Genomic DNA, 15010 nt, shown 5'->3' on the forward strand with positions numbered 1-15010 from the left:
CGAAAAAAAAACGTAACTGCCACCAGCAAAATTGCATTCACTGACGATCATGCACCAGTGATGTTCGGGCAGCACTTAGTACGCAAAGGAGCAGTCGTGGCTCGCGCATGTGTGTCATCCATAGTGGCACAGGAGAGTGTTCGGAATGCCCAAAATTCTGCACACTGTAAATAATGCACTCCGGCCAGGGAATTTCACCAATTCGTATTGACCAGAAATTCGTATCAACCGTTATATGATCAGGATTCTAATGCATAAAGGCATGGCTACTCTATATTATTTGCTGGGACTAGACTTGTGAGTGCTGAAAGTTGGGAAAACATTTGAATAATACAAAAAGAATGTCATACAATTGTCTACATACACACAAAGCACGTACAAAGCGTATAACGCGCAGAGAAGGCTTTCTGCAGGCCTCGGGGAGTAAATCAAGTGAAACTAAAGCGCACTTTCCAGTTACCTACAAGACCAGATCTCAGTGCCAGAGTTTCAATTAATAGTGCAGCAATGATGTTAGGCATTCAATAGCTAGGTTTTCTAGTGCAGTGCCAGATGTCTCCGAGCTGCCTAACCTGGACACTTCACGCTGGCAGATACTGTCAGTGACATGCTAGGGTTGCTTAGCAAATGGAATGGTTGACAACTATAATTAAAGATGTGTCACACACACATATAAGAAAAGCAAAATTAGCCAGTTGCACTCAAGTAAGCAGGAAGGTAAAAAGCCATTCATCACACCACCATCAGCATCATCGTCAGCCCTGTTACATTCACTACAGGACAAAAGCTCTACCACTGTCCTCAGGCAACAGCCCTATCCTCTACTAACCCACCAACACAAATCTCTTGATCTCCAGATTGAGTAGCGCGCTGCTTTACTTCAAACAGTAACTGCAAAACTTGCAAAGGAAAAAGAAAAGAACTGTTAGAAACACAGTATTAGCAAGTTGCTAGTGCAGGTCTGTGCACCAATTTAAGCACTATCGATGCATGCAAATAAGGTGCGAGCATACCTAGTATCCCAGGGTTACAGAAGTCAACAAGAGCAAAAAATTCCTGAAGGTCGTTCTGGACGGGCGTTCCCGTCAGCAGGATTCTCCTCAGTGTTCCCAGGCTGTGCAGAGACTGGAACGGTATGGGGCAAATATGTGGAGCAAAAAGCACACACAGAAACATGCAGCAGCACTGATGTGATACGCACTTCCTGTGCAAGAAATCGTCATTTTATGAAATAAAAACCATGGCAATAGCCTTGGTTTACTACAAGCAGAGCATTTCTCTGGGACAGCTGCAAGAAAGAAGAATTATGAATTATGAAATGCCCGCAAATATATTAGCAGATATATGATTTATTCAGAACTTGCAATGTGCATGCTTCGCACAAAGGCTTTTCCTCCTTTCTTTTTGTACATGAATGAGGCACCAATTGGTACTCATGCAATGTTGCATGAAGCAACTCACAAGAAGAATGCAGCTAAAGAAAAGAAAGGTGTAAATGTCAAATAAAAACGTTGTGCCTTGGAAGATGAGCAATAAAGTAGCTACCTGACGTAACAAACTGTAAGGCCGGTATATCAAAGGTAGCCCAGGACATGAAGACAGTGCCACAGTTATGATCACAAACATCAGGAAGACGAAAAAGTATACCGTATTTTCCGGTGTATAAGACGCGGCTTTTTTTCAAAAATCTTGCTGGTGCGTCCTATACAAGGGTGCGCCTTATACGCGAATTTTTAGTTTTTTTTTTTGCGACTTCAGAAATTACTCAGGTTCATGTTCAAGCTTTTTTCACCCAAAAAATATCATTACCAATGACGTGGTTGTAACACAGTTAACACTTCAGTACGGGGACCGCCGTGCGCAACTTTGTTTAGGTGAACTTAATCATGAAACGGCGCGGATGACGACTTCCGGGATTACAAACATGCGACCGTTTCGGAGGTCGCAAGCAAAAGTAATGTGAAATGCCAAAAGATGGCGACAATCTCGCTTCTCACCATTTTCAAGCCAAGACAAGCCGGCGTTCTTTTTTAGCCACCCTTTGCAACTTTGTTTGCTCCGTGTACGTAGTGCGAAGAGAATGTTTCAGCTGCGTTGCATCAGAAATGGGCTAACTATTTAAATAGCGCATCCGAAGATGAAGACTTCGAAGGTTTTAAGTAGAAATAAAATGCTGTTATGGACATATGGGAGAGTTTCGTTTTTTTTTTCTTTCTTTTTTTTCTAAAACGTGGGCGGGTATGGCGTGAGTGTTGCCTTTTTCGATCACTTAGCGTTACTTAAGAATTTCTCACAGGGACGGTGAATTTCGCAATGGTCATGCAAGCATGTTTAATTAAGCCTCACTAGCCTATCTGGGTAAATTGGGGTGCGTCTTATACACGGGTGCGTCTTATATACCAACTTTTTCAATGACAGCCTGCATATATGGAGGGTGCATCTTATACACCGGAAAATACGGTACATGAATAAGCCACACAATAAGCCACAACCTACTTCTGTAGTCTTGATGTTTGCATTCTTTAGCCTGTGTGCTTCATCACAAATCAGCAGGTCAAAGTTGATACCAGCAAGGCTGTTGCTAACACGCATGTACATTTCATACGACAGCACCAGTACGGGATAGATGGATGGCTGTTTCAGGAAGACCTGGGAAAACAAAAAGGGCAAGTATTCAAAGGTGAGAGTAAAAACTATAACAGGCACACACTAAGTCAAATACTACTTCATTGGCTTCACTGCGACTCAAAGAAACCAGACTGCACAGAGGGAACTGCCTATATGTGGTATGCAAGAGTGCAGGAGCACAGGGTAAGCCTGGCATGCAATATGGCGTATAAATACTAATGTACTGAGCATGTGCAATGTCACAGACGGAAAACAAGGAGCACAAACAGCATGACATGTTACCCACATAAGTAAATGCACTGCATATGGTTAGTGGTTATCATTAACCCATTCGATTCTGCGGTCCATCTGCGAGGGCACACCACCACCTGTGGCTTTGTATGCTAAATGCATGCATAACACTTTCTTCCATTTGGTAGTACCATCTAGGTGATCAAAATGGTGCCATTGACAAGTCTACGGATACATTTTGGATGGAGCTACAGCTGGTTTCTGGTGCTATTTTATCGTGGCAACACAGCCATGTGAACAATCTTTTCCTAAAGAGAAACTTTCCTCTCGGTGTAGCACATTCTTTTTCAGTCGCTTTCTGGTAAAATATGCATCTGATGTAAGCAACGAAATGCATCACATTCATGGATATATTTGCTTGCAAGCTTTTGGATTTCCATGCTGGGGCTCAAGCTAAGTCTGAAGTGCCAGGCTCTGAGTCCGAGCCCTAATCCACCTTGCAGGTCAAGTCACACTCATTGCGTTCAATATCACCTAAAAGTTTAGGCCATTTACAGTCTGCATACCCCTCGTGAATTTCAGCACCCCAAAAACTTCAGTCTGACATTTCAAGTGGCAAGAAAATTATTTTTTTCCTGAAACTATTAAGCAACTAGTGTCATGTGACATAAAAAATACTATCCGAAAATAAGAAACCAGGCATGTAGTACACTCTGCTGATGTGTATTTAAAGTGAATATTTTATAGTGAGGATGGCAAATCACGTCTTTGGAAGCTTAAAGGACCACTATGGACAAACCTAGGTTACTTGGCCTGCATTGGTGAATTGCCACTTTCTAGTGACAAAACTCAAAAGAATGGAGCTCTAATAAGCAAGAAATTGAAGAAAAACCATAGACACATGTCACCATCACTGCCTCTGTCCTCAAGTACACCGCAATGACATCAGGCAAGATTTTTGTACAACAGAAGAGAAAATGGAGGTTTACAAACCTGAATATGAAGGTAACTTTTACATCACTACCACCACTTTCATCACACAAGAAAGGTGAAAAGAAAATAAAATGTAAAAAATTAAACAGGGCAAGCTCACGAGACTCAACATTGTCATCAATGTCAGAAGCTTGAGTCTCAGTGTTGGGAAATTATATTTCACATTTGACCTCAAAATTTCTGAGCAATGAAAGTAAGCAATGGAACAAGAAGGGAGGTGCAAAAAACCACCAACTGGATTTATGTTAACAGCAAAAACTGCCGGAGTTGTCCCAAATTATTCAAAGTGTTTCACACAACTGTCAGCATATACAAATATTAAGCAAAACAAGGAATGCTGTGTCTGTCACAAAATACATGGTCAAAAGAAGCAAGAATTCTCACAGATGCCAAGTGGGAAAGTTGCTGGATAAATGTAGATTATTATTGTTTGTTACCTACCACATTTTTAATGCCTGCGCTGTGCAATGGGTAACGAGTGTTAACATAGTAAACGAGTAACAAAGTTAAGGCATGGTTGTACTCACATCAATTTTGTTGTTCTGGTCAACATGGTAGACTCTGAGGTTTCTGTTCACCAGCCACTTCTTGAACTCTCTCACCCAGTTCTGCACAATGAGCACACAAACAGTCACCACGTGCACTAGAATGGCGTATGCAAAGATGTGACATTGTTCACAGCTTCTGCATCTCTTGAAGACCGGGCATGTCAATGCACTACATCCAAATAAAGTGGACAGCAGAATGCGAAACAGCATTCAATGCCTTATCTAACCCAACACACATGCTACTGCAAATAAAACTGCCACTAAAATGGACTGAACGAAATCCAAAAAAATGTTCGAGCCCGGTATTATTTGGCAAGAGAGTGCATCCACTGATTTCAGCAATCATACCCTACAAGTGTAATTGACCAACTTGAGTAAACAAAATGAAAGTAACAAGGGCTTATTCATTTTAAAACTTCACCTGGAAAGAAATACCAATGTAGAAAGGCAAATAAACATATAAGAATTTAATTCAGTGCTCTTTCCCTGGTGCATACCTTTACCAGGCTACTTGGTGTCACAATGATGATTTTATGGAGAAGTGGCTGGCCTCCATAGGGGCCCTGTCTCAGGAGAGTCCTGCGAAAAAAGCCATCCTTGGCTCAACCACAAAAATCTTTATTGCTCCACTACGTGCGTAAACATCTGCGACAAACACACAGCACCTCACCAGATGAGCGCAATGCACTGCAGAGTTTTCCCGAGCCCCATTTCATCTCTGAAAAGAGAAACGAGCCATCGTGAAAATTATGCTTGGAGAGAGACATTTGCACAAAAGAAAGTTGGGACTACTGCAGCAATGCATACACCTATGTTTATTACGCTGCTCTTGCCCTCAGAAAATGGCGCTTTTTCTTTTTCCTTCCCCATTCCTTCGTTTTTCATTCATTCATTCATTCATTCATTCATTCATTCATTCATTCATTCATTCATTCATTCATTCATTCATTCATTCATTCAAGCCCACCTCTCAATTCGTGCTAGGAAAGAAAACTGCAATTGTCATGAACAGCTAGGCCCATGAATGTAGTTAATCAATGCATTCCTACATTAAAAGAGAAAAAAAAAATTACTGGCAGCTTACCATTGCTAAGCATGAAATATTGTACAAAAGCAGGTTTCTGCAAGAGAACACCACCACCATACCACATAGCTAAAAGCACAATTGAGGTGTCCACTGACCCAGGCAGCCAATTATGTGTCTTTCCTTTCCTCAAATTAAGGCAGTCTACAATGCTGTCAACGCCAACGTCAATGAACCCAATGAACACTGTGGTCTACTTCTCCAGTGCCAAAACAATGTCAATGCAAACACAAGCAGTGCACATCTCTCTGTCATGGCCACCACATAGCTCAAAGCACGACTGCGGTGTCCACTGACCTAAGGAGCCAGTTATGTGTGTTTCCTTTCCTTTCATGAATTTTGCACACAGATGGAAGTTTATGAAGATGACAATGTGCAATGCATAGCGCGAGAGTGTGGCAGTTTAACATGAGACAATAGCTGAGGCGATAGCATATTGTTCTCGTGCAGCGGCCAGCAAAGCTGATCTGTTCGCGCCAGTGCGGGTTCAAAACCCAGTCGCGGCAATATATATTTCTGCAGGTATCCGAGAGGCTTCAGACACACCTCGCCTTTTTCAGGATAGCTCGAAAAATAGTGCTTTTGCACTACAAAGCTGACCAAACTAGAAATCCCTATTCATCCAGACCATGTAAGCAACAACACCAATAGCCCATGCCAAGCATCTACACGCCATCATTACATCATATTCTTCGCATATAAATTGGCCACTGCTCCAGTCCTACTCACTGTGAATAAGAAACCCGCACAGGTTTCGAAACCTCTTTTCTTTTCGGCTACGGTCAGTGACAGCTTCTTCATTTCATCGGTTCATCATGCCCGAAAAGAAGGATTTCTGTCAAATTCTCAAACGACTGAACTAGGCTATGGCACAGTTAAAACATTTGGCGAGTGCTCTCACTAGCTTCAATCGGCAACTTGCAAAATTCTGCAAGTCAGCTTAATCATCCAGATCTTTCCCAATAGAAAAAAACAGGAGACGCTTAAGCTCCATCTTAAGTGTCCACTCTAAGTGTCTTAATGCCCATATATGAGGAAATGGTCATTCTCAACTTTACATTCATAGATACCCCGGGGCCCTCGTATCCACTCCTGGCGCAGTGGTGCAGCGGTTGGGCGATGCGCCACTGCCCTGCGATGACAGGTGCTGCTATCAGTGGAGCGATTGCTTTTCCCGAGCAACCTCTTGCTACCAATTATTGATTTATTCTGCAACGATGGGCAGTTTGCTCCTAATCCAGTGGGCAGGTTGTGATGACAGCACAAGGCCACGTTGCCTCGGTGACCCACCTATGTTGCTTTTCCAGGGATTGAAGAAGCATAGCTCGATGGGCAGTTGGTGCATGATCACAGAAAAAACCAGCAGAAAAGGACGCATTCACAAGAAGAAGGAGTAGACATTACGACGCCCTGTCTACTCCTTCTTCTAGTGAATCAGTCCTTTTCTCATGGGTCTCTCTGGGGACTTTTTGCTCACAACAACAACGCCACTGTCGGATTTTTCTGCCTAGCAGAAGCCTTAATGCTGTTCCGTTAAAGCTCATTCACAGACTCATTTGCACTTCCTGCTCTGCCCACAAAAGGGGTTACTCCATTGTATTCTTTTTCAATAAAGGAGAGGGTCTGCCCTCTTTTAAAAAAATTTTTCAGTGTAAAAAATTTTACCTCATTAAATTTCTTAACTCGTAAAATTTGCTGCTTTACAGTTTAAATATAAATTTAAAGTTATAATTAACATTTAAATCTGTATTTCAATTTAAAATACAAAATTGGAATTGAAATTGAAATATAAAATTTAAATTTTAAATTTACCTATTCAGGAGTGTAAATTTAATAATAATTCAAGTTCATTATAATTTAGCCAGAGTGCCACCCACTGTTACTGATTCGGCTTCATGAACGGTTTAGTAAGGCTCCCAAAATGGCTCTCACCATAAAAAATTTTGCAGCGATGTTCCCTCAAAGTTGTAAGAGTTCCAGCGTGAGCAGAACCTATTGCGTATGATAATTGATGTAGTTCTGAGTGCTTGTTGCCATTTCATTTTGTTACTTTGAGTGCAAACATAGGCAAACCATGAGGAGCTTTATAATGACAAAGATGCAGAGGGCTATGTGCTGCTCCAGCCCCTCTGACAAAATTAATTCAAAATAGCAGCGCACAAAGTTTGCAGCTACAACCGAAGTCCCTCTATTTTAGCACCTAAATCAATGCATGAGCCATGCGTCAATTTGCCATTGCACGATCGAATCCCCCACCTGACTTGAAAAGTACAAACATGGTGAGAGAAAAGGTTTCAAGAATGTACATATGTATGTGTGGTCTTTCCAAATAAAGGGCTGCGAAATACTGCATGTCCTGTCCCCTACCTTGTGCTGCTCAGTGCATTGCACTGAAAATTCCATCCTGAACCATAAGCTAGTTTAACTAGCCTCAGGTAAGTGCTTCTGGAAGATAATTAACTAGTGAAGTAAACTGCACAGCAGTCCTTTTTGCCCCAGTGAAATAAAGCATTCAATAAAACAAAAGAAGTACAACCAGCTTTCTCAACGTTCTCCAGGAACCCCCTGGCAGCAGAGACCTGGGACCACATTGCCGTATATTGAACACACACGCCATGTTACCACACTCCATTCTCATTGGTCAGAAGGCGACCACATGACCATTGCATAGCAGTGGCATCATTGAGCTTTCTGCAGCATATGCCAACAACGCTGTGACCCCGTTTGCCACATGCTTACGCTGCGCAAAGAGGACAACAAGATGCATGAGCTCTTACGCCAAAATTGCACCACTGCCGTTGAAAGGTCGCATGTGCATGATGCACTCATAGAGGAAGACCACACCCTCGCGCTGGTGAGGCCGCAAGCAGCGGGCAAGTGACTCTTCCACCACCACATCCATCACAGGAAGGTTGTTTTTGTTGTGGTCCCACTGCAAGGAGTAGATAGAGCATGATTTTTCACAGTTTCGAGTATAATGTAAATAGTCCGTACTGCCAAAACAATTCACGTCAGTCGTGTTTGGTGCAATCTGCACCATGATCACACAAGCAGCCTAAACTTGGCAGAGATGGTTCATTTTTAAGCTGCTCTTTGAAGGTTGGTACTCAGTGTAATATGCACTCTTTTTTTCCTTCACACAAAATTACAACACATTTAACACATTTTCTTTCGGAGCACGCATGTTTGTGTGATCGGACCACTCATCTACAACAAAGCCAGCAGCGTATCTTCAAACCACTGCTGTCAGATAGTAGTACCCTAGTACTGTGCAATGATGTACATGAAAAAGATTTGATTGCGCTTGCAAGCACTGCAAAATTTGTTCTTTGTTTTGCAGAAGCATACCTCCAAAATAATTCATTTTGCTGTCTTCTGCACATGAAATTCGGTGGAGCTGCTCAGTCCCATGTGAAGCGAAATATTCAGCACCATCAAGAACACTGCACAGGGAATTGCTTGGCCATGGATAGTGTCATTGTTGAATAATAACAAACATTATACAACAATTAAACCATTAATAATGTAGAGGACCATTTGCATTATACACAACTACCACTGGCATCTCAAATTATACCATACTACTACGTGCTCTACAACTAAACAGCAAGGTTTTAGAGGACTCTGTGCATACCGATGTATTATGATGTTATTGTATGAAACATATATCTTTTACACAAACAACTACCTGCATAGAAAGTTCCATATGAAAACAAAAAGTATTTCACAAAAAGTTTCTACTACTAGGACTAAGAAGCCAACAGCAAAGCATCCAGAATTCAAAACAAGTTCCAATTTCTAGTGGAAGCTATTTTAAAAAGAAGACTCCTGCCAGTAAAACTTGGAAAAGCATGACAAACTCTTATTCTCTCGACAGCTGTTTTTAATGACTGGGCAAGACCCATGAAGATGTATTTCAAGCCACACATCGGGCATATTTCCTTCTTTCTGCTGGTAACAATGAACTAGACTGCCGAAAATCCACTTTTATTTATTTATTTATTTATACACAGTACCTACAGCGCCCTCACTGGGGCATTATTGTAGGGGGGAAACATCATAAATAAGAACAAACATCTAGTACACAATAAATTAGGCAAATGATGCGGTCTACAGAAAAAATATAGAAAACCATTGTAGAAAGGCAAACATACCCTAAACACTCTCTCTCTCTCTCTCTCTCTCACACACACACACACACACACGCACACGCACACACACACACACACACACACACACAAAGATACATTTTAAAATACAGCACTGCTTAAAGAATAAAGCTTTAGGAATAATCAACTTTGTAAAAATTTCAAAAAAAGCAACATGATATACTCGGACAAGAATTATTCCACTTATATTGACAGGTGGCTTTGCAAATCGGCCAGAAACGATGTAGGAGGAGCAGTAGCGACCCGAGAAGGGAGACAGTTCCAGTCATGCACTGTTCGTGGGAAAAAACTATATTTGAATACGTTTATACGGATATTGTGCTCGCGCACCTTAAGTGGGTGGTCAGTGCGGGCGGAAATGTAGCTGGGTTCATTAATGTATTTCTCTTTTGGAATTCCGATGCTGCAAAAACAGGAATTCTTGCGTATTTTTTGCTCTAAAACATAGGACAGTTGAACAGACAGTGCCCGTACCTGGTGAAGATTGTTAGGCCGAGGCATCACCAAAGAATTTGGTGTGATCACAGGAGATGAAGGTGTGTTAGAGATTTTCTTGTTGCTGATGCCAGAAGAAAGGCTGCCAACGTGAGGACTCCTGAAAGCTGGGAACTTGACTGCACTAGGTGGCAGTCCAGCCATTTCTACGAAACAAGGGGAAAGGGAAATTCAGAAAAAGACTTATTTTCTTTGATACTTTTCATCGTGTTTATTTGCAGGAATTACGTGCTGTGCAGGCTTTTATTTGTTCTTTACTAGAACACACAACTGTCACATAACCACTTTCAAGTTTATTCAACAAATCAGGGCCGGAAATAAAAAAAAATGCAAAACCTAAGTGTACAGATGACATGCAGAAATTAGATTTTATTTTTACTTTGTGCAGGAGCTGAACATGATGGACTCGAGTTTTCCTGTGTGGTTGTAGGAACGAAACCATCGCTGAAGCAACGCCCTGAAAGATACTCCTCAGCAGATATGGTCGCCTGAATCTGAGGAAGAACGATAGAAACAAAACAAAACTCATCATTCGCCACCAAAAACAGCACAATAATCGTAAATTTTAAAAGAAGCGGTGCACTCAACACAAGAAATTTTTTTTGACGAAAATTACGGAGGCCAGACAGCATGAGAACTTTGATGCAGAGAAACTCTGCACAATACAGATGTAGATAAGCGCACCCTCAACAATTCAATTTCTTTTACGGCACTGTTTCGGTAGAATGATATTCTGGCTACATCACAGACACAGTGAGGACAGCTTAATTCAATTTGTTATTATTAAATGTTGGAACTTTACGAGCAGCCTCACTTGCTGCGTCGTTTTCACTCTTTCCTTCCTTCAAGTTTTTGTCATGTCTCAAGTGATACCAACCTCTCGCTCCTCCTCCCTTCAGCCCCCCTTCCCAAGATGTATTCATTCATCCTGCTGCCAGCAGTGTCTGCTTGGACAGCAAAATTCAGTCTCGTGGCTCTTTCTGGCTATGGCGATGACTGGTCGGTAAGACAAATTCTCAGAAAAATCGCATTTAAAATTTTTCCATCAATAAATTCAAACTCCCAGTGTCAAGACCAGGACAACACCAAAAAAGGTCTCTGTGATCACAGTCTGCAGGTTAATGGTAGTGTAGCCCAGCCCCAGGGATCTACAGGGGAAAAAAAGCAGCACCGACGTTCCTGCAGTTCACTTGTGAAAACGGCCGGTAAGAGTGATTCCATTCTTTTGCACTTTTCCAGCTTATAAAAAGAGCTCCATTTTCGGCGACAGTGGTTCCTTTATGATTACAATGCGGGAACTTATCAAAACAGGACAACTTCAGTTTGTCCTCAGAGTCCCTTTAATGACAGAAATCTAAAAATGAAAAAAAATTTAGTTTTAGAAAACATCACATTTCGTATCTATAACGTCTTTCTAAAAGACCGATTTTACCAGCACTTGCATTATGCCACTGCCACATGGGCGTGGTACGTGGAGTACACACGAGAAGCAGTCCTGTTTGCATTGCCGCATGATATTTCTTTGCATGAATGCTGGATTTGAGAGAGAAGTGAGCTTATCTGAGGATGTCATTTGCTCCGACAACTGCGCCAAGCAGAGGTCCCCAAATTTTTCACATTCACGAAAAGAAAAGATCTCCAAGATGGAGCATAGGGTACAGAGCACACAAACTGGTCAACTGAATAATTTTTTTCAGTACATTTAGCCGTCTTGTCACTGTTGACTAGTGTAGATTGGTAAATGGTAAATTTTTAAGCTCTGAAATACGTTTTAAGCACCCCTCAGCTTTGAGGCTGTCCCTTAAACTGCCAACAAGGAAGCGGCCGGAGTCACCTTCTTGCTGCTTCATCAAGCCGTCTTTGCAGATTTTTGCCCAATGTAAGAATGTGGGTGAACAAATGTGCAAACGTTTATTGTTATAATCAGAAATCCACTGTGTGTGTGCCTGATGAACTTATTCGCTTCTGACATCTCAAGCTGTCATAGTAGTGATAGTGCTTTTTCTGTTTCATGGAATGAGAAAGTGTGGCTATAAAACTGTGGAAATGTGGAATGATTCCTGACATTTTGTTGCACATTGGTCTTTGAACATACTTAATATTGCCATTTTAGCAACATGCCATTCATGCCAGAATATCACCCCCATTTTACCCAGTATTCTCAAAACAAATGGCCATATTTACCCATCAGTCAATGCGCTCAGACACGTACTGAGAAAATAGTCAGAGGAAGGCCCCCTGGCAGCAAAGATTATGTTACCTTAAATCAAAAAGAAATCAGTGTTGCAATACGCTCTAAAATTAGCTCATTGGCCATAAAATTAAAACCATTCAACCCAAACTTGGCACACTCAGAACCTCCCCAATTGGCTTATCCATTTCTCATTTTACATGGAACCCCAGCATCTAATCTTTGGTAACCCACCAAGCAGATTGTGACTATATCTAGATGTTTATATGAATTAGAAAAAAACTACCGCATGGCCGGCTTTAAACAAGGACCATGATGAAGGAATAAAATAAAAACAACAAATGTAATGTGACACAGCTATAATTTATGCCTACAGATGGATAAGTGAAAGCTCATTTAATTTCGTTAATTCGGAGTGAGTTGCTTGGTGAAAAACGAGGTTTCCTCAAGACCCCCAAGAGAGGCCATGGCCCTTGGTGAACCCAACTCGGTCTGCTGGCGACGGCTGTTTGGCGCTACAAGAGCTTTTTCAAAAATTCAGAAGGTTGAGTTGACGGTGTTCAGGGAAAGTGCATGAATGAGGACAGGAGCAGATGGAGAGAACAGGAAGAGACACTTATCCTGCACTGGAGAGCAAGGGCAATGACCTCTGTCTACATGGGCCACAGTCTAAACGGTGGAGCCACCACTGTGCCACAAGCAAGTCATTGGCCGAGAAGCACCAAGTAAATGTGTCGCCAACATACCTCACATTCTTTGCCACCGATGCTGAACAAACTTCCCTCTTCAATAGCGTCAACCTCCTTCGCTGTGTATCCAAATGCTGATGCCAATCTGCATTTCAGTTGAAGGACATTCCGTGAGAAGAGAGAGAAAGGAGAATTAAACATCAGTGGTTACTGGTTATATGCCGCAAGCACTCACTCCTTTCCCTCGAGGCTTTTCAACGTGGCCGATCGTCCTTTCACAATGAGTATGGCTGCAGAGGGAAAAGTGCATGAAATGCCAGGTCACAAGTTTGAAGGAAAGACAGCACTCCGTAGCTGAAGCATCCAAGCGGGAAATGGAAGCACTTGCTGCAACTTACCATCACCTTCCCACTTCTTGTGCTAGATGTAAGGGCAGGAAAATTAAATGAAATCAACACAGAAGGAAGCCAGGATTTCGATTCTTAATTCACATCAAATGAAACTGCATGATCCGGGCATGTTGGGCACGCTACACCAACTCACCTTTTTCATTGATTTCTTGCACCAGACGACGCTGAAGTAATGAGCTTTGTTCGCACACTGAGATGCCCCCGGCAAAAGTGGCAACGTGGGTGATGGCGTCGCACTGCATCAACACATAGACTAACTCAATACAGAATACTTTTCGCTGCTGGCAACACATTGATACTCGCGCAAGAAAAGAGGTTAATTTGCCAAGACAGTCAAAGCTCTTTCTCAAGAAAATAGAAAGAAGAGGCTCTCTGCCCTCCCCAAGGCCAAAGCAGTACCCGAAACTTGGGGGACCAGACGCACTGGGCCACTTGGATCAGCGACAACCACATGAAGCACCCCCCTGGGAGCACTCACTCCAGGATAATATCCTCGTTGGTCACCAGATAAAAGTTTCAACTGCAATACACTATAGCCACTGAACTCTCTAGCCATTGAGAGTTTCACCAGCTAAAAATCATTTCCCAAAAGGCCAGAACCCTTCAGTAAGCAGGTACGCAGGAAAACACAGCTGGTGATCTCATGAGCCAGCAAGATTCTAGATGAATGGCATTGCAGCGAATAACCAGTGACTCTAGTTCTTCCTATACACGCCTAAATCCTATAGTGCTGCATGTTTCAGTCAGCTTACCACACAGCTATCAGAGTCAAATTAAAGTAAGCATTCAGGTCTGTTCACCAAGAATACTTGAGAGCAGGTGCCTATGTTATGCATGAAAACTAGATCATACAGATATGTGAACTTAACTTGGAACCCTTTAAGAGGAAGTGCAATTTTCCGTGTGAAATTCTGTGTGAGTTACCTTTGTATATGGCTCTCAGTACCTGATGAACCAGAGTCGTGGAATGGCTCACTAGTTGGGTCTTCAACTCGTGCTCTCTTTGACGTATCTTGAGTGGCTGTCGAGCTATGGTCGAAGAGCTTCATTATGTCACCGACGCTTCTTTTGCACCCACTCCGGTCAAACGAGACCTCAGCATCACGAGGCTCTGAAAATGACTGAAAGCACAAAGCTTTGACTGCTTACAAGCAGTTCCACACAGGTGTGCAAAGTCTTTTGCCTTAGGATGCTAAATGAGCCAAAGCTCCCTGAACCTTGCAGTAAACGGGAAGGGAGGAAGAAGGGAGTGAATGAAGACACTGTATTCACTAGACGTGTCTTTGTTCATTCCAAACCATCGAGCTGGCATGGCGGAGTGGTTAGCGTGCTCGTCTCACACTCCGGAGACCCTGGTACAATTACCCAACTCGACCAATTTCCTACTTGGTTTTATTTATTTATGTGTTCTGAGTAGAAAGGTTAATTAGGCTAATTGCTTAACTATTATTACATAGTTAGTCATTAAATATCATGCAATACTCATAGAATGCCTTAAATCGCGTTCCGATATCATTCGAATGCCATCGATTAAGTAATGATTTGCACATGCCCATATAAGGCACGTAATCG

General features: G+C 42.2%; 1 protein-coding gene across 2 annotated transcripts in view; it reads right to left on the minus strand.

Moving 5' to 3' along the window:
- Window positions 1-15010, minus strand: part of LOC149365145 (DNA repair and recombination protein RAD54B-like) — a 48272-nt gene that overhangs the window by 32146 nt on the left and 1116 nt on the right. For both annotated transcript variants that reach the window (XM_089575236.1, XM_089575235.1), the window contains exons 2-14: window positions 14363-14559; window positions 13572-13674; window positions 13427-13448; window positions 13264-13318; window positions 13086-13173; window positions 10528-10642; window positions 10128-10294; window positions 8262-8416; window positions 5071-5118; window positions 4898-4979; window positions 4380-4460; window positions 2497-2649; window positions 1014-1125 (exon numbers count right to left, since the gene is read on the minus strand). In XM_089575236.1, the coding sequence (XP_089431362.1) occupies window positions 1014-1125; window positions 2497-2649; window positions 4380-4460; window positions 4898-4979; window positions 5071-5118; window positions 8262-8416; window positions 10128-10294; window positions 10528-10642; window positions 13086-13173; window positions 13264-13318; window positions 13427-13448; window positions 13572-13674; window positions 14363-14559 (1378 nt within the window). The remainder of the gene's footprint in view (window positions 1-1013; window positions 1126-2496; window positions 2650-4379; window positions 4461-4897; window positions 4980-5070; window positions 5119-8261; window positions 8417-10127; window positions 10295-10527; window positions 10643-13085; window positions 13174-13263; window positions 13319-13426; window positions 13449-13571; window positions 13675-14362; window positions 14560-15010) is intronic.

Source organism: Amblyomma mixtum, chromosome 2 (genome assembly GCF_055824585.1).
Source record: "Amblyomma mixtum isolate Tamu chromosome 2, ASM5582458v1, whole genome shotgun sequence".
NCBI lineage: Eukaryota > Metazoa > Arthropoda > Arachnida > Ixodida > Ixodidae > Amblyomma > Amblyomma mixtum.